This window comes from Pseudoliparis swirei, chromosome 15 (genome assembly GCF_029220125.1).
Source record: "Pseudoliparis swirei isolate HS2019 ecotype Mariana Trench chromosome 15, NWPU_hadal_v1, whole genome shotgun sequence".
NCBI classification, from domain to species: domain Eukaryota; kingdom Metazoa; phylum Chordata; class Actinopteri; order Perciformes; family Liparidae; genus Pseudoliparis; species Pseudoliparis swirei.
Window position 1 is genome coordinate 20,019,312 of NC_079402.1, and position 21,427 is coordinate 20,040,738.

At 42.5% G+C, this 21,427-nt stretch overlaps 1 protein-coding gene and 1 long non-coding RNA gene across 3 annotated transcripts; both read left to right on the forward strand.

The window, feature by feature from the left end:
- The first annotated feature begins 3,523 nt into the window (after window positions 1-3,523).
- LOC130204981 (kinesin-like protein KIF2A) lies at window positions 3,524-16,457 on the forward strand. Of its 2 annotated transcripts, XM_056432050.1 has the most exons (21): window positions 3,524-3,658; window positions 4,221-4,315; window positions 5,672-5,791; window positions 6,547-6,601; window positions 7,325-7,441; window positions 7,989-8,089; window positions 8,683-8,778; window positions 9,071-9,131; window positions 9,216-9,378; window positions 10,359-10,449; window positions 10,533-10,596; window positions 10,687-10,778; window positions 11,205-11,347; window positions 11,428-11,632; window positions 12,324-12,434; window positions 12,515-12,582; window positions 12,664-12,753; window positions 14,195-14,342; window positions 15,088-15,189; window positions 15,466-15,601; window positions 16,076-16,457. In XM_056432050.1, the coding sequence occupies exons 1-21, from the start codon at window positions 3,598-3,600 to the stop codon at window positions 16,162-16,164; spliced, it is 2,208 nt and encodes a 735-aa protein (XP_056288025.1). In that variant the 5' UTR covers window positions 3,524-3,597; the 3' UTR covers window positions 16,165-16,457. The 2 variants fall into 2 exon arrangements, with proteins under 2 accessions (XP_056288025.1, XP_056288026.1); XM_056432051.1 differs by lacking the exon at window positions 12,664-12,753.
- A 1,845-nt stretch (window positions 16,458-18,302) lies between these two features.
- On the forward strand, window positions 18,303-21,410 carry LOC130204987 (uncharacterized). Its single transcript, XR_008833850.1, has 5 exons — window positions 18,303-18,452; window positions 20,057-20,140; window positions 20,376-20,465; window positions 20,551-20,782; window positions 21,224-21,410. It is a non-coding gene; the product is annotated as an uncharacterized LOC130204987 (long non-coding RNA).
- The last annotated feature ends 17 nt before the right edge of the window (window positions 21,411-21,427 follow it).

The following is a 21,427-nucleotide window of genomic DNA, read 5'->3' on the forward strand; positions in this document are numbered from 1 at the left end:
TGCAGCTCCACTGAGCAGGACTAAGGGCCCCATCGTTGCCAGAAACCATTACCCACTGAAGACGCTCCACGGCCTCCGCCGCGGAAATGAAATCAGTGAAATGCGCGGTAACTCGATTGGCCCCCTTTGTCCTCCCAGAGCGCTCAGATCTTCAGATTTGACGGGGATTATTAATTAGCGGCCACGGCGGCGCAGGCGGACATGTGCTCGTCGTGCGGGTCGTGTTGGAGTCAACAATGCTGACGCAGCAGTCCAGCGGAGGAGGAACTATTCGGATCCTTTAGTCGATGCCACACTGGGGAAATACTTTCATAGACGTAAACACCATGAATTCAAAACCTCATTTAAAGTAAAAAAATAAATGATCTTAAAATATAGAAGGTAAAAGAATTGACTGACCAGTCAAATGTTTACCTTCGCATTGAAAATGCGGAAGGTTATGTTTTGATCGCCGTGTATTTATTTATTTATTTGTATGCGTGTTACTCGCATAACTCAAAAAGTATTAAACCGAATCGCATGAAATTTGGTGGGATGATTGGTTATTATCCGGGGACCATTTGATTAGATTTTGGGATCGATCGGGTCAAAGGTCAAGGTCAATGTCATGAAAAGGTCAAAATCTTCTTTTTACCATAGCGCGGTCCATTTCTATCCAATTGGCATGCAACTAATGCCAAAATGTTCATAATTCAAAGCCCAATCTTGTGATATGCGAAGGTATGCGCTCTACCGAGTGCCCGTTCGAGTTTCCTGCTGCATTAATGTGTATGGTGTAACTCCTTTATGCCCTGATGTCTCGTTTAATCTACATCAATGCATCAGATTCTATGAGATGATTAACATAAGGTTATACCCGAGTACAATACTTGAGCATAGTAGTATACAGTATATACACTTAGTTACATTCCACCACTTCCTACAGGGTTGCAGGTTGTTGTGAAGACTCACAGGAAGCTGAACAATGACGCAGTCAGCAAAAAGCAGAGCGCCGAGATCCCAAAATCCATCAATCTCATAATTTAAGACCGTTTTCCACTAATGCTTTTCAGATTTACGTTTCCCACAGCAGCATTTTAGAAGGAGTCAGCACACACGCACTGATAAGAGCTTTTTAATCTTTACTGATTAATAGACCTTAAACACATTTTCTCCATTATTCGGGCACCCTAAATAGCACTTCATCTTGTTTTCTACACTGGAAGAGCACTACTTTGTGTTTTCTACACTGGAAGAGCATCATAGAGAGACCTTCAATTAATGTTCTCCACTGGAAGGGCATCATGGAGGGACCTTCAACACATTTCCTCCACTGGAAGGGCATCATGGAGGGCCCTTCATCATGTTTTTTCCCCAGTTTTACTGCAGCTAGGGCTCCCCAAGTTCATCAGTGCTGGGTAATATTTCGATGCTTTTGTACCTGTACTCTGGCAAACGACAAATAAATCAAATCAAATCAAAATTATAAAACCTGTCAGATATTTTACAAAATGTGTGCCTGCGGTGGTCACAAGTACTTTCTTGTTTATCAGAGTCTTCCTCCGGGTGAGGTCAATACCACTGATCATAACCTGCAGACTAGCGTGTGCATGTAAACACACCATCAGACGCTCCCCTCCGATACCGTCGGTTGGAGCTGTCAATACTGTTCATGTCGTTGCACGTCTGAGTGAAACTACAGCAGAACGCTGAATGACAGGTGAGTCACATCACCTGATTGACGAATACTGTAAGAGCTCATGTGCACCGAAAACAGACTTCACAAAGCCAAAAGGCAAGTTGGAAGGAAGGGGGAATTTCTCCCGGCCCCCAAACCGCCTTCAAAAGGATTTCCATATGCAGCGTCTGTGCAGATCATGAATTAACCATGATTGCAAAATAGATCCCTTGCAGTAGTAGCTGCACTACAAGGAATATTGGTATGTAAAATAATGCGAAAGATCCCCCAGAAATATGTATGCGTGCATCGTCGATCTGGAGTCAGTCTGTGTGTCCTACCAGACAAATTAGCTTCAAATGTCACGAGTAGTTCGGCTAAATGAACTCCTTTCATAGAAGCATAATTGCACACAAAATGTAAATCATTGTTACATTTTTATTGAACGTCATTCTTCCGTGCAGCCCTCTATCCCTCTATTCATTCACACACGGAGGCGCCCATTAATCTTCCAGGAACCAAAGCAAACAGAAATGAGCACTCTCTCTCTCAAGTCTGATGGGGGAGGCTGCGGTTGCTGGGGAAACGCCTCCGAGAGACAGCGATGACCGACACCTCGGGGACCGGATGGACCTATGGGTGAGCGGAGGGGACGAGTGTGTGTGTGTGTGTGTGTGTGTGTGTCTGTCTGCGAGTGTGTGTCGTTAATGAAAGTGTGTGAATGAGTCTTCAGTCATCTTAGTGGTTGATACACAGGAGGGGAGTGACAGCTCTGGGAGGAGATGGGAGGGTTTGGGGGGGGTGACAGATATTTTCTTTGGGTGCATCTCAATACGCTCAAGTTCTCTGACTTTAAGCACACACACTTAAGAGTTTGCAGGATTTGTTTTTTAACTCAATGTGAAATGCCAAAAAAAGACCAAATCCTAAAATAAATTGATGGTAGGCCTACTCAAAGTAACGGTGTCCCTAAAGCTTAATTAATCGTATTGACAATGTCAAACCCAGTCGCCAAAATAAAGTAGTAGGTTTCTTGAGGTTCTGCATCAGAAATACGTTTCATATCAACTATCAATGAGTTTGTGTAATTCGTTGCATGTGCTGTTCCTATAAACAGGCCTCTCGCGCCCTCTTGTGGTCAATGAGAAGAAGTTAAAACAAATTAGCTCACGTTTCTTCTATTACTCTCTAGTCTACACCGTACAACTATCCAGCAGTATAGAACATAATTAAGAGTAACGCCACCTTTACCAGCTGAAACATTAGAGTGATGAACACATGAAATCATTCATTATTATAATGCAGTGACATCATATATATATATATATATATATATATACATATATTTCGACACAATGAGTACTTTTGGTACCAAGTACCTATATTTTAAAGCCAACACTTTTGTACTTTTACGAAATAAACATTTTGAATTATTTGTAATTCACTTATTATTATTTTTTACTGTGTAATATTAGTATTTGTTCTCAGGGGTGGACTGGGGGGAAAAGAAATGGCCTGGGAGTTAATTTGTAACTATGGGTAATTTCCTTTTAAATTCTATCTGAAATTAGACATAAATAGCAATGTTCTAGAGCTTTTATTTTGAAATAAAAATTCAGAATGTCCCAATATTGGAGAAGTTAACCTTCCTAAAAAAAATTCAATTCATCATTCACAAAATTCACAATTGTTCATCCAACCATTTAGCTGAATCTATCAGTATTTTAAAGGCGTATTTCCTGACTATCACGTCCACTAGAAGTCAGCTCTTATTTTGAAGTCAGCTTTTACACGCTGGTACCGTAGTGCGTAGCGTACACACGCACGGAAAGAAACCCGTGCGTGCCGGCTCGACTACGTGTGTCGGAGTGGCGGCCGGCTTAATTAACCGCAGTGTTTAAAGTGGCACGTGCACGTTACCACACCGCGCGAGCAGAGAGATGGCGGATGTATTTGGGAAGATCTTCGTGGGCGTTTACGTGGATATCAAACGCAGCGACGGTACGTAGCTAACACGGACACGAGCACGAGCACGAGCACGGGCTCCGCGGCGGGTTCTGGTGACCGAGCCGCCACCTCGCATCTCTTTTCTCGCAGAGGTGATGAGGCCGACATGCATGTTACCGGCTCTGTGTCCCCCATCATCTGTGCACCGGGGGCCTGATGGATGGCTGCGTGCACGTGCCCCCCCCCCCCCCCCCTGCTGACAGCCGGCTTTAATAAACGCTTTTATTTTTGTGGGCACTGTGCAAATGTATAGGAAGATAAGGGCCATGCCACGCAGCTCCTGAAGTTGTGAGTGACACATCCATCTCGAGCCACACCCGGCCTCTCAGTATCTCACTTCCCCCCCCCCACCCACACACACACACACACACACACTGTGGAGGAACATTGCAGGAATCAATAATGTTATATATATATTTTTCTTCCTGCATGAGTTGACGAGATGCCTACCTGGAGGCGTTGAGCTCTTGACTGTTGTGACTTTCAGAGGCTAAAAAAAGAAGAAGAAAAAAGCCTAATTTACACATTCGATGACTCCTTTTTCCTCTCGTCGCAGGTCGGATCCACCAGGCCATGGTCACCTCCCTGCACAAGGACGATGCCATTGTGAGCGTGGAGTGGATCGAGAATGGAGAGACCAAAGGGAAAGAGGTACAGATGACGCTCTAATGTGCACTGTGAGTGCAGCTGGACGTCCTGGTATAGAAATACAGATGTAGAAGCTTGGATTTAAACATAGGCTGCTTCCTGTTTCACACGAAGCGGCGGGTCACCAGCTGGAATTAACAAGCTTCTTTTAAACTTCACAGTGTAATATAAGTTGTATTTAAGGATGGCACCGACCTCTTCTATCTAACCACTTAGTAGTCTGCAGAGGGCCTGAAGGGAAACAGAATAACTCGGGGTCACTAGCAATGTATTCAACGTCAACGTTCCACCTATAACATGACAAACTAGAACGGGCACTCGGTAGAGCGCATACCTTCTCATATCACAAGATTGGGCATTGATTTATGAACATGTTGGCATTAGTTGCATGCCAATTGGATAGAAAAATAAGATTTTGACCTTTTCGTGACCTTGACTGTGACCTTTGACCCGATCAATCCCAGAATCTAATCAAATGGTCCCCGGATAATAACCAATCATCCCACCAAATTTCATGCGATTCGGTTTAATACTTTTTGAGTTATGCGAGTAACACGCATACAAATAAATAAATACACGGCGATCAAAACATTACCTTCCGCATTTTCAATGCGAAGGTAATTATAACTGCAAACAAAACTTTTGGTATCTGGATTATAATGTTTTAATAAATTGACAATTATTTAAGGAAAAGAAGAAAACTATCAATCTAAAAATATAAAAAAATGTTGTGTGATACTTGACAAAGTATGCATCACTAACTTGAACTACACGCTCGTTTCTGTGCATCAGCAGTAAATACTGAAGCTGGGACGACGGACAACTTTCCACCGTAAACGGACATTTTTAACATCTTTCGGATGCTTGTGCGTCTCGTCTCCTGTGAAGAGCCGGAGTCGTGACATCACTTCCTGTCTTCGCCTCTGTTCCACTTCTCCTCTTGAGCTCAATGCGAAATCTCATCCTGCGTTTTCTTTTCACCGTTTTCATGAAGATAACTTGGCGGCTGTCTGAGGTTTACTTTCCACCTTCGACGACAAACGTTTAACTTTGCGAGGAGCGGCATAAAACTACAACTCCCACGAGGAGAAAACTACAAACGCAGCAGCGCGGGGACTTTGTCCGCTCTGTCCTGAACCACCTGACCTCCTCTGTGGAGCACGTCGTGGGAAATAGTGTTCGTTAAAGCAAACTAAAAAAACTCCTCTTCTGAACCTTATGAAGAGAGCGGCTCGACGGTCTTTAAAGGCCCCGTTTTTAATTTTTAGTTATTAGAATAAATGTCAATGGGATTTTGAATGAGGTTCTCTCTTGCAGACGAGGTCTTGACACGACGTGTTTCTTTTTTTCCCGCCTCAGGTCGATCTGGCAAACGTCTTCGCTCTGAATCCAGATGTTGCTCCTGACCAGGAGGCGCCACAGACTGCGGAAGCTCCTCTTCCTTCGACCAGTAATACCAAAACCAGCAAACTCCCCAAGGTCTGCCCCATCAGTTATCAATACCCTCTTCACCAACGTGATGAAGAGCTCGTGCATGAATAACTGTAATGAGCACTGGAAGTTTGAGACTGGCCCGGTGGGTGCCCGGAGGTCTGAGTCTATGAAATAATTAGATGAGTTTATACAATAAATACTTTATTCAAAGGTTTTCTGAATCTGCTCTTTGCAATTTACATAATTTGATTTCACGAGGAAGCAGTTCATTCAAATGTTCAGAGGAAGAGTGATAAGTGTAAACAATGAAACTGACTAAGTATTAATAATTGGGCAAAAGGAATGAGAAGTTTCAGTTAAAAATCTTCACATTTTCTTGAGGGAGGACCCCAGAGTTACACTCAAACAAACAAAAAGCTTTATATTGAACCCGATGTTTGTGCTGCAGACGAGTTTCACCAGTTATTTTCTGAATATGTCATAAATGGACAGATTTGAATACTTTTCCTGCTTTTTGGATCTATGCATTGACATATTCATCGATTATTTAATTGGAGTATCAAACCTAGTGTGACACTAAAGATTTGATGACGTTAAACTGAGGAAGCAGGTTTTTAAAATGTCCAACATCTTATTTACATGGAGGAAGCTTCTGTATTTAAAATAGGTCTGCTCTAGATACTCTAGCTGCTAATGTGGTTTTCACAAATGTGTTTTTACTTCATAAAACTCTTTAATCTTGAACGTCTGTGAAGTCTTTTTGACTTTCAACCCTGAGTCTGTTCTGTTTTCATTTCCAGAGCAAACGGATTACGGCGATACCTAAACCTGAGAATCCTCCACGAGAGAATAGAGGTACGTCCACTGAGAGATACTTTAAAACACGTCGTGCCACAATTTGTGTTTTAAACTCGGTCAAATCTGAACATTTGTAACTTTTTTTAAGATAACACTTAAGGATAATGGGCATAAATCTGCTTAGAAATAAAAGAAATACTATAACTCCAGAACCTGCCTAATAATCATTAAGTAAAAAAATATATATATTTAAATTCATCCTCCCCATGACCGTAAATATGAAGTGGACGTAGTTGGTTTGTGGACTACGATTTTGAAGACTCTGGTTCGACATTTTGGCCGCCGCCATCTTGGTATTTTGCAACCAGATGTGACACAAGAGGGTGGAGCTTGATACCTTGTAGCCCCGCCTCTAAAGCGTCCCCTGCTTTGTCTTTTTATCTCTAACAGACCATAATTTATGAAATGAACATCATACTGTATTGAAGAAGACTTGAAACTAAAGATTGAGACCATAAACTCATGTTTACAATGTTTACCGAGGGAATACATCAAGAGAGAAGAAGAGTCCTTCATGTAGACTTCAAGACAACCAGAGGAGTCGCCCCCTGGTGGACAGTAGAGAGAATGCAGCTTTAACACATGAAGCATAGGCTGAACTTTACTATTTACATGAGCCTATACGATAATATGATATAAAATATTCCGACTAAACTCAAACTATCTGCATGACTAGATGCCAGGAGAGTTATTATCTTGGATCATCTATGTGCTCCTCAGCTGCAGCAGTGGGCACCACCCGGGCCCGTCCGGCCCCGCCCAGCCAGCCTGCGGAGCCCCCCCCCTCAGCCGTCGCCCCTCAGTCCGCTCTCAACCAGACGCTGCAGCAGCAGAACGGTAACGCGGCGCCGCCCGGTTCAATCCAGTCCCACGCGCTCCAGCTGTGTCATATCTGAGCTGCATGAGGGCAGTTGTGTGTTATTTTACCGCGGGGTGGCTAATGATGAACGACGATGATGATGTCATGCTCCAGCACAGCTGCGAGGACGTCGAATGTTCACGCGTCCCATTCAACACTCAAAACGTGACATTTAAAGAATCACTTTTTTTCGGTTTTTATTACTATCCAAAACAAACATGGAATGTTTCGGCCTGAAATATTTGACCTCATTGTTCTCCAAAACTGTGAACAACCTTTTGTTCAGGTTACGTAGCGATGTGAGAGAGCCTCGGCTACATGTAAAAGACACGCAATGTAAATAAAAGCGTCATCGGAATGTACTTCAGGTGTTAAAAGTATTCTTTACGCGGACACGGCGACATCAGAGACTCCAGAAACACACACCACTCTTTAAGAGGTGATGAGGGGGATTATTTTTTTTTGTAAATCGTTGTGCTGTCAATTTGGTTTGTTAGTTGTGATTTTTATTTTTGCTGATTTCAGGATTTAAGAAATCCAGCTGCGTGAAGGAGATCGAGAAACTGCAGGAGAAACGAGAGAAGAGACGGCTTCAGCAGCAAGAGCTCCGAGAGAAGAGGGCGCAAGTGAGGAGCACACACACACACACACACACACACACACAGGCCAAGGTTGGAAACTGATCGCCGATGATCACATTTCTTTTTTTTAAGAAAGTAAAAGCCAAGTTTAGCTTTTCTCACTTTTAAGGTGAAGATGTACGGAACAACAAACTTGAGACAACAACCTCCTCAGGAAAAAAAAAAAAAGAGGATGAATATGTAAATATCTTCTTCTAACTTGGAAAGGAAACTAAAAAAAACTCCTCGTCTGAACCGTCATCTTTTATTTCAAAAGTCTAACTGCTCGATGCAAAATGTCTCCCGCTCCACCGTGAAGCCCGTTCTCAGTGTTTGAGTCGTGAAGACTTTAAGTTTTCGTTGTGCGTCTCCACTCAGTGAAGATTAAACATACAAGTTCAATAACAAGAGGAAACATGTTTTTAAACTATCGGCACTTTAAGGAACGTCATTGTGCCAGTTGTAAAAAGACACATTACAAAAATTACATTCAACGTCCAAGTTATGAAGGTGTTTTTTCATTTGCTTCAAAATAAATGCACACGAGACTTTTACTGGCTTTTTGGGAGTGTGTTTTATTTGATGTGTTGTTGTTTCAGGAGGTGGTCGTCAACTCGCCAAACCATGAAATCCTGTGTATGATCCGAGACTTCAGAGCCAGTCTGGACTACAGGCCTCTGACCGATCATGACCCGGTGAGTCTGCTGCAGAGCTTCATTGTTTCTAGTTTCGAGTGAGATATCAATAAAAAGGGCTTCTTTAACCTCGCTAGGCATTCAAATAATGCCGTGTTGTCAAACTTGACCAAAACACACATAACTTTATTTTACATGTTAGTCAAGATCTTAATATTTCTCAATGTCAAGTGGTTTATAAAATGATGAAAGTGTTTCGTAGCCGATGCAGAATACAAGGGAAACTTTAACTTTAAAGTCGCTCGAGAGGAAATAAAAGTCTGACTGTACATTTCATCTTTACCGTTTGAAGGTGCAGATCGATGCGCACCGGATCTGTGTGTGCGTACGCGCACGGCCACTAAATAAAAAAGGTACGCGTGTTTATTATTTTTTTTAACACTCTTTTGCAGCGAGTGTTTCTGCAGTGACGTCTTGGTCTCTCTCTCTCTCTCTAGAGCTGGCCATGAAGGATCTGGACGTGACCACCGTGCCCAGTAAGGACGTGGTGATGGTCCACGAGCCCAAGCAGAAAGTGGACCTGACCCGGTACCTGGAGAACCAGACGTTCCGATTCGACTACGCCTTCGACGAGAACTCCACCAACGAAATGATTTACAGGTACCGGAAACGTCATGAATAAATCTTTTTCGGGCATTAAAATGTCTCAAGTCAACAGGACTTCGATTAGATTTCATTTTATTTATTATTTTTTACATTACATTACATTATTACATGTCATTTAGCAGACGCTTTTATCCAAAGCGACTTACAATAAGTGTCAAGTCCAGCTCCTGTTCACCGTTTCCAAAGGACGTGAAGACGACTCAAATTACTGACTTAATCTTTCTTTTATTTTTCTTTAGTTTGTTGATTGCTCTGCCAGTGAATTAGGTTGTAACCTTTAAGACAGAACATAAATTACATTTTAAATTAAACATTTTAATTAAACATTTTATACTTTTCATTTTCCAAACTCAAAATGAAATATTCTTTTAACACAAAATCAGCATTTTAAAACACCATGAAATTAAACAAATCATTTCACCATTGCCGTCTTTGGGTTGAACCGTGGAGTGACCTGAAGCGTCCTCTCTCTGCTGCTTGTCTTTACAAAATGCGTCAGAGCATCCCCACAGGTGCTCCTAATAAGCAACACTGATTGCTGTTGCTGCTCCTGCTGCTGCTGCACTCTGGGAAATGTAGTCTCACACAACTAGGCCCTCAGATTCAGCTCAACAATAAGTGCATCAACCTAGAGTACAAACTGAGAACAACAAGAATCCAGGAAGTATTTCCTCATCATAGTCGAACTACAAAAGTACCATAATAAGAGCTATTTAAGAGCCACTGAAGTGCTAATCTGTGTTTTAATCCAGATTTAGTCGGAAAAGACTATTTTCTTGCCGCAGCAGCACTTTTTTTTTACAAATATCCAATATCATAGAAAAATATCAGGGCATGATGCATTTAAGAATTTAAATAATAAAGGAAATGAAAATGTAAAAACAAGGACGTGTGCATGTTGCTGAACGCAGATATTTAACGTGAAGTGCGTTAATAAACGATCAGGATGTTTCTAATTGTGCTCTCCCTCTCAGGTTCACTGCTCAGCCGCTGGTTGAGACCATTTTTGAGCGAGGAATGGCGACGTGCTTCGCTTACGGACAAACAGGAAGTGGAAAAACACACGTGAGGCTTTGAGTTGTCACGTGAGAGGAGTTAATGGCTCCAACGCTCTAACGAACTGGTTTCTAACTGGTTTCTCCTTCTAGACGATGGGAGGAGACTTTTCGGGAAAGACCCAGGTCTGCGCTAAAGGGGTCTACGCGCTCTCTGGTTAGTTCCTCCCATGATGCACCTCTCTGTCGTCACTGCATCTGATTGAATTGAAGTGTCATTTATCGATTTATGTGTTTCCTTGTGCAGCCAGAGATGTTTTTGTGATGATGAAGAAGCCAAATTACAAGAAGTTGGATCTTCAAGTCTTTGCCACGTTCTTTGAGATTTACAGCGGGAAGGCAAGTGTCTTTTGAAACCAAGATTTTTATCTCATTTGTTTAGAGGAGTTTCTGTTGCCTCCTGAAGCTTTTTTCTCAATGCAAGGATTATGAGCCGGTGTTCATGAAGCGTCGCAGGACAAAAATATCCATTGATTGAAATTTATGCATTTTCTTTTGTTGTAATTTTCTCAGCGACTCCAGGCAGACGCAAAGCGACTCCTCTGGTTGAATAGAAATACTGGAGAGAAAATGTAGGTTTAACACATGAAGCGCCGGCTTCTCTCTTCAGAGCCGGAGGTTGCCGCTTTAGCAAGTGAAATGTTTAGTACATTTTGTCTTGAATTGTTCTTGTATGGTTCCTGTTGTTCCTTCTATTTTAGTTTCATGTACTTTTCCCCCTCTGGTGGACCAACAAAGGCTCATCTCATGTCGTTGTGTGAAAAGGTGTTCGACCTGCTGAACCGTAAGGCCAAGCTGCGGGTCCTGGAGGACGGGAAGCAGCAGGTGCAGGTGGTGGGGCTGCACGAGAAGGAGGTGAAGTGCACCGAGGACGTCCTCAAGCTCATCGAACTGGGAAACGGCTGCAGGTAGGACACGGGGTCGTTAAAAAAGAAACGGCGCCCGAGAGCAGGAAGCGGTCTGACGAGCCGCTCCACGTCTCCTTCAGGACTTCCGGTCAGACCTCGGCCAACGCGTACTCGTCTCGGAGCCACGCCGTCTTCCAGATCCTCCTCCGCCGGCAGGGGAAGCTGCACGGGAAGTTCTCCCTGATCGACCTGGCGGGGAACGAAAGGGGGGCGGACACGTCGAGCGCCGACCGCCAGACGCGCCTCGAGGGAGCCGAGATCAACAAGAGCCTGCTGGCCCTGAAGGTCTCATCAGGAGTAGAATATTTTAATGTCTGATTAAAGGCATTATTTAATAGAAATATGTGGTATTTAATCTAGGAAATGAACATATATATATATATATATATGTGTGTGTGTATATATATATATCTATCATAGGGGCATAACCTCGGGTTTTGGGTTCACTATGTTTTTCGGTACAATAAGGTAAACAAAGAAATGTAGAAAATGACTGTTTATTTAATTTGATGATCCAGTTGTTCGTTGGCCATAATTCTTTTTTCTCAGTTAACGCGCTCAAATACTGGGATATTGTCAATAATAAATAAATAAATAAAAATACATACTGTTACACCCCGAGTAGATAAACAATATTTGATTTGTCTGTCGGGGTAAAATAAAAAATCTCATCTGGATTTTATATTTTTTATTTATTTATTCCAAACATCCATTAGCCTTTTTGTGAAAGAAAATCAGGAACTATTAACATTCCACAACATATTTTTGATAGTAATTCTTGGCAAAAGCAGTTTTTAAGTGAGATGCCACCTGCAGCATTGACACCGGGCCAAAGAAACGGGGAACATAGCTCAAGTTTTCTTGATAAATATTTTCCAGTGGACTTATTGTTTCAACAATAAAGTGCAGTGCATTTAAAATGTGTTCTTCTGCTAAACCTCTCATTCTGCCTGTCTGTCTGCATGTCTGTCTGCAGGAGTGTATTCGAGCGCTGGGTAAAAACCGGACTCACACTCCGTTCCGAGCCAGCAAGTTGACCCAAGTGCTGCGAGACTCCTTCATCGGAGAGAACTCCAGAACGTGCATGGTGAGACCGGCGTGAATGTAATCGCACCTCCTGCGGACGAATGAGTGATTCCTCATCGTCTCTCGATGCTTCCTGCGCAGATCGCCACCATCTCTCCGGGAATGGCGTCGTGCGAGAACACCTTGAACACGCTGCGATATGCCAACAGGTAACGCCTCTTATTTAAGAGTATTTAAAAGACATTGAAGTGAGTGTTTGACCCTCTCCTGTCTCCTCGTCTTGGTTTCAGAGTAAAGGAGTTTGGGATAAGTCCTTCTGACATTCCCTTCTCCCAGAGCGCAGGTGGAGGGAGTCGCTCGGAGCTCTCCCCGTCTTACGAGTACGATTTCTACCACACTTCCATCACGTCTGTCCACACGTTACCGCCATGTTATTATTATTTTGCTTGCCGTCCACTCACTGCAAACTATAGGAATATATTTTAATCCCGGGTTAATATTCCTTACTGTCACGAAAAGAACAAAACGTTCAATGAATGCATCCACTAACAAATCCAACATGAACGACGGTCCTGGCGCCACTAACGCCAACATGGGGATTCATCCGCCGCTGTAAATAGTCCCACACAAATGCACCATTTCCTCCCTTCTGCTGGATGTAACGTTACATTTGATACGCAAAAATACTGGGACACTTGCACCCTCATGCTCGTACGTTTTAATATGTACACTACCGTTCAAAAGTTTGGGGTCACTTAGAAATGTCTTTATTTTTCAAAGAAAAGCACTGTTTTTTCAATAAAGATAACATTAATCAAAAATACCCACTATACATTGTTAATGTGTTAAATGACTATTCTAGGTGGAAACGTCTGGTTTCTAATGAAATATCTCCAGAGGTGTATAGAGGCCCATTTCCATCAACTATCACTCCAGTGTTCTAATGGTACATTGTGTTTGCTAATCACCTTAGAAGACTAATATCTGATTAGAAAACCCTTGTGCAATTATGTTAGCACAGCTGAAAACAGTTATGCTGGTGATATAAGCTATACAACTGGCCTTCCTTTGAGCTTGAAGTTTGAAGAACAAAATTAATACTTCAAATATGAATCATTATTTCTAACCTTGTCAATGTCTTGAATATATTTTCTATTACATTTTCAATTCATTTGATAAATAAAAGTGAGTTTTCATGGAAGACATTAAATTGTCTGGATGACCCCAAACTTTTGAACGGGAGTGTATACTCTTCCAGAGAATGAAGCATCCAAAACCTTAAAAAAAAAAAAAAGTCAAGATAATTCGACATCAAACACACAACTTTTAGTATTTGTCTGAAAAAGATCCGTCTTTTACTGTCGGCTACCAAACTCATGACCGGGGGCCACCGAAATATATTAAGTATTTTAAGGCTGTTGATGCACATGGATCGGCTCACGGTCGAACTTCACTTCATCCCAACGTTAGTGGAACGGCTGCCTCTTTTTTCCTCTTAATTTGCATTAAATGTTTCCTCCATTTTTAGTATTTGTTGACGTTGACCCGCTTTTATTTTTCCAGGCTTTAGCGCTCCTCAACGTGTGTGTGTGTGTGTGTGTGTGTGTGTGTGTGTGTGTGTGTGTGTGTGTGTGTGTGTGTGTGTGTGTGTGTGTGTGTGTGTGTGTGTGTGTGTGTGTGTGTGTGTGTGTGTGTGTGTGTGTGTGTGTGTGTGTGTGTGTGTGCGTGCGCGCATGCACGTCGGCACCCTGCATGAAGCTCCCGTCCCACTTTACTTCCAAACCTCAGTCGTCGTTTCAATCCCGTTGTTTAACTTTTCAGGGCGAAGGAACTGGCGGTGGAACCTGAAGGGGCGTCGGCCCTCTGCCAGGGGGCGGGGCACGTGGACCAGCTGGACCTGCTGGAGGACCAGTGGGCCGTCGGCAGTTCTCCACAGAGAGACGACCTGAAGCTGCTCTGTGAACGCAACGTAAGACTCGCTTCACTTTCTCTCCGAACCGGACTCACATTTACTAACTGTCCGTTATTTGGGAAACTGGAGGTTCTGTAATAAAATCTCTATACGCCCACAAGTTTAGAACTACCTCAACGACTCCTGAAATATCGCCATTTTTCTGACAATAATTTGATAAGAATATGAAATTAACCAAATACCTGACTATCTGACAATTGATATTTGAAGCCTTAAAGACTACAAAGTTCTTCATGGATAAAAATTAAAACACTTTAAATTGTAGAGGTTCATGACCAGTGGTCCCCAAACTAAGGCCCGTGGGCCGGATGCGGCCCGCCTCCACATTTGGCCCGGCCCCCTGAACAATACCAGAGACGCATTATGATTGTTTTATTCTTATTATTTCATAAATAGTGTTATTTATTTCCTGACTTTTTTTTCTGTGAAGATCCCGGAAAGGTTATTAATATTTGGTTATGTGGCTTTCTGGAAAACAATAAATGTTTACATGTAGGCACCCCTGCGATCGTCACACTTTCTCTGTTACACACTGACCCCGCCCCCATAAGAGAAGGGAAAAGTTATGTGGCCCCCACAGGAACAAGTTTGGAGACCCCTGTTCATGACGGTGGATCTCCTGCCGCCACAGTCTCTCTCGTCATGGAATCGACTGCCGAGTCGTTGCTTCAACAGACGTGTTTCAGCTCATTTTCTTTTGGGGTCTCCAAACAGTCGGTAAAACAAAGCGTGTCCTCTGCAGGTGGAGGAGGTTTCCCCGCAGCTCTTCACTTTCCATGAAGCCGTCTCTCAGCTGGTGGAGATGGAGGAGGAGATCCTGGAGGACCACAGGGACGTTTTCCAGGTACGGTGTGTGTGTGTGTGTGTGTGTGTGTGTGTGTGTGCGTGCAGTGGATAGTGTGTGTGAGATGTGTAGAAACCAGAGACGGATGCAGAGTATTTAATTTCATTTATTCATTTACAACTGCTGCAAGATTCAATAGTTTACAACTGAAACTGACCTTGACTTTGAATAAAATGTCCACACACACACACACATCTAATGTCTATGTCATCATCAGGCTCACGTCTTCCAGTTTTTTGAACTTTCATGATGTTGGTGTTAAATCTGTCCTTCCAGGAGTCGATCCGCTGGCTGGAAGACGAGAAGGTGCTCATGGAGATGACGGAGGCGGTGGACTACGACGTTGAGTTCTTTGCAACCCAACTAGAACTGATCCTGGACCAGAAGATCCGGATCCTCACGGAGCTGGGAGGTAAAGATCACTCTGAAGCTCCTGTCGGACGGGGCAGATCCCGATACTTTAATCCGTGTCCTCTCGGGACATCGGAGCAATTTAAAAGAGATTATTTATAAAGCGAATATGATTGTTGTGAATTAAAAAGACACACGCCATATTTCCTGATAAAACCTGGTATGAGAAGAAAATACTCACGTTTTGTACTGTGAGGAACTTTTATCTGGTCCTGAACCAATCTCAGTTTAGTCCTGGTCCTCGATAGACCTCCATTAGTAAACAAGAGAACCAGAACCAGAACCAGGACTGAGCGCCAGACCGTCAGACCCTCCTGAAGTCAAATGAGAGGTTTTCTAAAGGGAGTCTGGTTCTGAGACACTACCACTTTAGTCCACAGGGGGCGCCAGAACCAACACAAAGTCCCTTGCAGTTAAATAAATGTACTTGTTGACGTTCCTCCTCTGGTAACCTGTGACGTTGTTCTTCTTTCAGTTAAAGTCAAGTCTTTCCGGTCCACACTCATGGAAGAGGAGCAAGCCAGCAAGATGATCAACCCGAGGACGGCTCACGCACTATTATAGACGCACATAATGCATATATATTTATTTCCCTGTCATGTTGACGAAGGCCTTCCTGCCACTGAGGAGGTTCAGAGCCGCTGATGCTCAGCTGTGATTTTGTTGTTGTTGATTTCCTGTCTTCTGTGTGTTTGGTCTCTTTGCTGTACAGTCGCTTCCCATCATGCATCTGTCCATCTGTAAAACCAAAGGGCAGATTTTGCTCTCTCTCCTCCTGTGAGCTGCGTTTACAAGGTTTTGTATGTGATGAGTCACAAGTGCTTCATTATAATAAATAAATAAAAGGTGAATAATTATTTGTTTAGAATACATTTTTTCAAAGAGTGATATAGCTTATCCTACATTTTTTTATGAACAACTTTTGCCATTTTGTGCAATATTTGGATTATATTCTTGTTCCCCGCCCTTGTTTTATTCGTCAATAGTTTGTTTTTAGAGTTAAAGGATGAGGCATTCAACTAGTTAAAAGACCAAAACTAGTATGTCAACTCATTACTTCTAGCTTTTCTAAATATATTCGACAAAGCATCGTGATTTCCTCAAACTACAACACTAGTTTTCTCAAACTAAAAGAGAATACGGCATTTGTTCGACTATTTTTAGCTGCGGATAAATAAACCCGTGTTTTGATGCATTTTTAACGGTTTTGAAAACCGCAAATGTATTTTTTAAATGTGAATATAATTTAATAAAAAAAAAATATTATATTATAAGTAGTGCTGTGAAAAATAACGCGTTAACTCAGTTAATTCAATTACAGGTTTAACTAGTTTTTTTTTTTTTAACGCATTTAACGCATGCGCAGAATGAGCTTCCAATCCGTCTGTTGTTGGTCGTCGGGACGAAAAAAAAGTCACTTGCAAAATGAGCTTCCAATACACACTTCAATCTGAACTCTGTCCGCTCTCATGCAGACGGTCTGTTCATCGGTAATGATCCTTCCGCAGGTTCACCTACGGAAACCTTGTTACGACTTTTACTTCCTGTAGATCAGGGTCTCAACACGTCGATCGCGACCTGCCAGTCGATCGCGGCGTAGTGTCGGTAGATCGCATGACATTAAAAAGATTGGCCCGCCCCCTGACATGTTCTCTATAGCACGTCTTTGTTCTTTTATTAAACTAAACGTCTGTTGATCGTATCTCCACAGCAGCATGTCATTTCTGTCTCTTCGCGTTGCGTTAACACTTATCGATCTCCGTCTCGCGCGCCACAGAGCTCCGTGCGCGCGCATCGGGACCGAGCAAAAAAAAAGTCGCTTGTCAATCTGTCCCCGTGTCCGGGCCGGTGAGGTTTCAGCTTTGCAGCGGTGTCCCCGCCGTCCCTTTCATCACGGCCCAGTTCATGAAGAAAACCCACACAGTCAGTTTGCCTCAGCAGCTGCTAGAGGAAGACTAGAGGCCTTTAGATTGTATCATGGTGGAGTTAATGGTTGACAAACAAGAGAAAATGTTCTGTTTAACCCTCCTGTTACCTTTACATTTACTAACATATTTTACCCTCGGGTCAATTTGACCCCAGCAATTAAAACCTCAGAAAATTATTAGAATTAATATTGCTTCCCAAGTTTAAGTGTGAGGTACTTTATGTTTGTTTGTTGACTACCTAAATAGCCCTTTAAATAAATAATAAAGTTGATATTTCTGATATGTTTGACACAGTGAAAAACAGCCTGGGGTCAAATTGACCCCAAAGAACACCGACATTAAACATTGAATGGGGTCAAATTGACCCGAAAGGTAACAGGAGGGTTAAACATTCTGTTTAGGATGAAGATGTATTAATGTTCCATATGGAAGAAAACTGCTAAATAACTGCTGAGTTGCAGCACCATTGTATAGAAGAATGTATAAATGTATATATCTGTCTTTTGTCATAAATCTCTATGTTCTCACAAAATATACCGAGAATATCGGTAATATGTGATTAATCATGATTAATCCACAAAAACCTGTGATTAACCCGATTAAAATTTTTAATCGTTTCACAGCCCTAATTATAAGTGACATTTAGTTTCCTGATGGGAAATAAAACCGCAGTGAAAAGGCGCAGGGTGAGGTGGTAGTACTCTGCCGCCCCTGCAGGGGGCGCTCGTGAGCCAACGGGTACTTGTTGCTGCTTCTTCTTCGCAGAGGCGCCAGGCGAGTCCGTTGGTTTTTGTATTTTGTTACGTCAGACCGCCAAAATGGAAGAGGATTATTATATATCTAAGCTTAAACATGTCTCAAAACTGGACTTTCAGTCAAAAGTGGACGTGATTACCACAGGTAGACCAACGCCGGAGCTAAAAGGTTTGCTTCAAACTTTTTCTTACCTTTACGTATCTGTAATATGTACCGTGTGTGTTGTGTGAAGAATGCTGATGAGACATGAAATAACCAGTAGCCAATTGAATAAGCTTCCCTTTTGGGCTTATATATTTATAAATCTGACACTAAAGGAGTCAGTGCCTCACCAACCATGAACATCTGCACGTCACTGATATATATATATATATATATATGTATGTATATATATGTATATATATACGGATATGTATATATATATATATATATAATGTGTGTATGTACACTACCGTTCAAAAGTTTGGGATCACTTAGAAATGTCCTTATTTTTCAAAGAAAAGCATTGTTTTTTCAATGAAGATAACATTAAATCAATCAGAAATACCCTCTATACATTGTTAATGTGGTAAATGACTATTCTAGGTGGAAACGTCTGGTTTCTAATGAAATATCTCCAGAGGTGTATAGAGGCCCATTTCCAGCAACTATCAAAACGCCAGTGTCAACGTGGACAGTGAAGAGGCGACTCTGGGATGCTGGCCTTCTAGGCAGAGTGGCAAAGAAAAAGCCATATCTGAGACTGGCCAATAAAAAGAAAAGATTGGTATGGGCAAAAGAACACAGGCATTGGACAGAGGAAGATTGGAAAAAGGTGTTCTGGACAGATGAATCCAAGTTTGAGGTGTTTTGGATCACACAGAAGAACATTTGTGAGACGCAGAACAGGTGAAAAGATGCTGGAAGAGTGCCTGACACCATCTGTCAAGCATGGTGGAGGTCATGTGATGGTCTGGGGCTGCTTTGGTGCTGGTAAAGTGGGAGATTTGTACCAGGTAAAAGGGATTTTAAATAAGGAAGGCTATCACTCCATTTTGCAACGCCATGCCATACCCTGTGGGCAACGCTTGATTGGAGCCAATTTCCTCCTCCAACAGGACAATGACCCAAAGCACACCTCCACATTGTGCAAGAACTATTGAGGGAAGAAGCAGGCAGCTGGTATGCTGTCTGTAATGGAGTGGCCAGCACAGTCACCAGATCTCAACCCCATTGAGCTGTTGTGGGAGCAGCTTGACCGTATGGTCCGCAAGAAGTGCCCATCAAGCCAATCCAACTTGTGGAGGTGCTTCAGGAAGCGTGGGGTGAAATTTCAACAGATTACCTCAACAAATTAACAGCTAGAATGCCAAAGGTCTGCAATGCTGGAATTGCTGCAAAAGGAGCATTCTTTGACGAAAGCAAAGTTTGAAGAAAAAAATGAATACTTCAAATACAAATCATTATTTCTAACCTTGTCAATGTCTTGACTATATTTTCTATACATTTTGCAACTCATTTAATAAATAAAAGTGTGAGTTTTCATGGAAAACACGAAATTGTCTGGGTGATCCCAAACTTTGGAACGGTAGTGTATATATGTGTATACATCTGTATACACGTGTATTTTGATGTATACATGTGTATTTTAAAGCTCTGCCCTTTTTTTTGAGGCAACAGTTTCTCCTCCTAACAACGACGTTGACATTTTCGCTAAACTAAGATTTTAATTCGGTTACATAACATTGCATAACGCACTGACTGACGGCGGCGTGTTGTCTTTTCTCTGACAGGATACGTTTGGAAAGTCTGATCCCTTCCTGGAGTTCTTTAAGAAGGGAGACGATGGAAAGTGGCAGCTGGTCCACAGAACCGAGGTACACACACACACGTGCACACAAACGAACGCACACACGTATGCACACACCTGCAGTCCTTTTTCCAAAACATTTTTAGCTATTGTTTCTTGTGAAATTATTGTGATTTGAAAACCACGTTTGACAAAATATCCCGCCGTTCAAGTTCTAAAACTATAATGTTTCTAATTGAAGAGCACACACACACGCACACACACACAAAGGATGACATCATTATGATGGTGTTTGTCTCCAGGTGGTGAAGAACAACCTGAGTCCCACCTGGAAGAAGTTCTCTGTTCCCCTGCAGACGTTCTGCGGCAGCGACCTCGACCGACCGCTGAAGGTTCGACCAATCAGAATCCAGCTCCATTCAAATCCGTAATATCTTTCCACAGTTTACCTGAGGCCTCCTCCTCCTCCTCCTGCAGGTGGATTGCTCTGATTACGACAGCGATGGAACTCACGATCTGATTGGTTCCTTCACCACTAAAGTGTCCGGCTATAAAACGTTTGACGACTTCCTGTCGGCCGGCCGGAGGTCGTTAGTAAACTGTCGACGTGTCGTCCTCCCAGGTGTCCTTTGACTGCATCCACTCCGAGAAACAGAAGAAGAAGAAGAGCTACAAGAACTCTGGAGTCGTCTCTTTGAAGAGCTGCAAGGTAGAGACCGCGTTACCCAGAGTGCTTTGCTTTGTGAACCTTCTGTCGTCTTGTCACCTGAACAGAGCCGTCTGATTGGCTCAGAGCCATCTGATTGGTTTAGAGCCGTCTGATTGGCTCTCTGAGGCGCATGCAGCCGGTGAATGTGAAGCTCATTTTAATGACTTTATATATTGCTGTATAATAATACACCATAAAATAATATAATGTATCGGGTTATTTACAATTTGATGATTGATCTCCTGTCAATCTGCAAAATGAGCTCAAGCTGTCATATAGTAGAAATATATAAAGTAGCAAAAAATGGAAATAAGTAAATTACAAGTACTGCAAAACTTCACTGGAGTGCAGTAATAGTTGGATTATGATTGTTATTACTTAATTCTATTTATTTTATGATATACTCACAAGTTTTTTTCCCCCCCCACTGTGTGTTTGCAGATGTCGACCCATCACTCCTTCCTGGACTACGTGATGGGCGGCTGCCAGATCAACTTCACCGTACGGCGACACCAACACACACACACACACGTTTTAAAGGCTTTATTTTAACCCACCAATCACATTCAAGCGATTAAAATAAGATAAACATGGCAACATTTTGATTTTGAATGATGGATCTCTTGTGAGCAAACGTCCAGACGT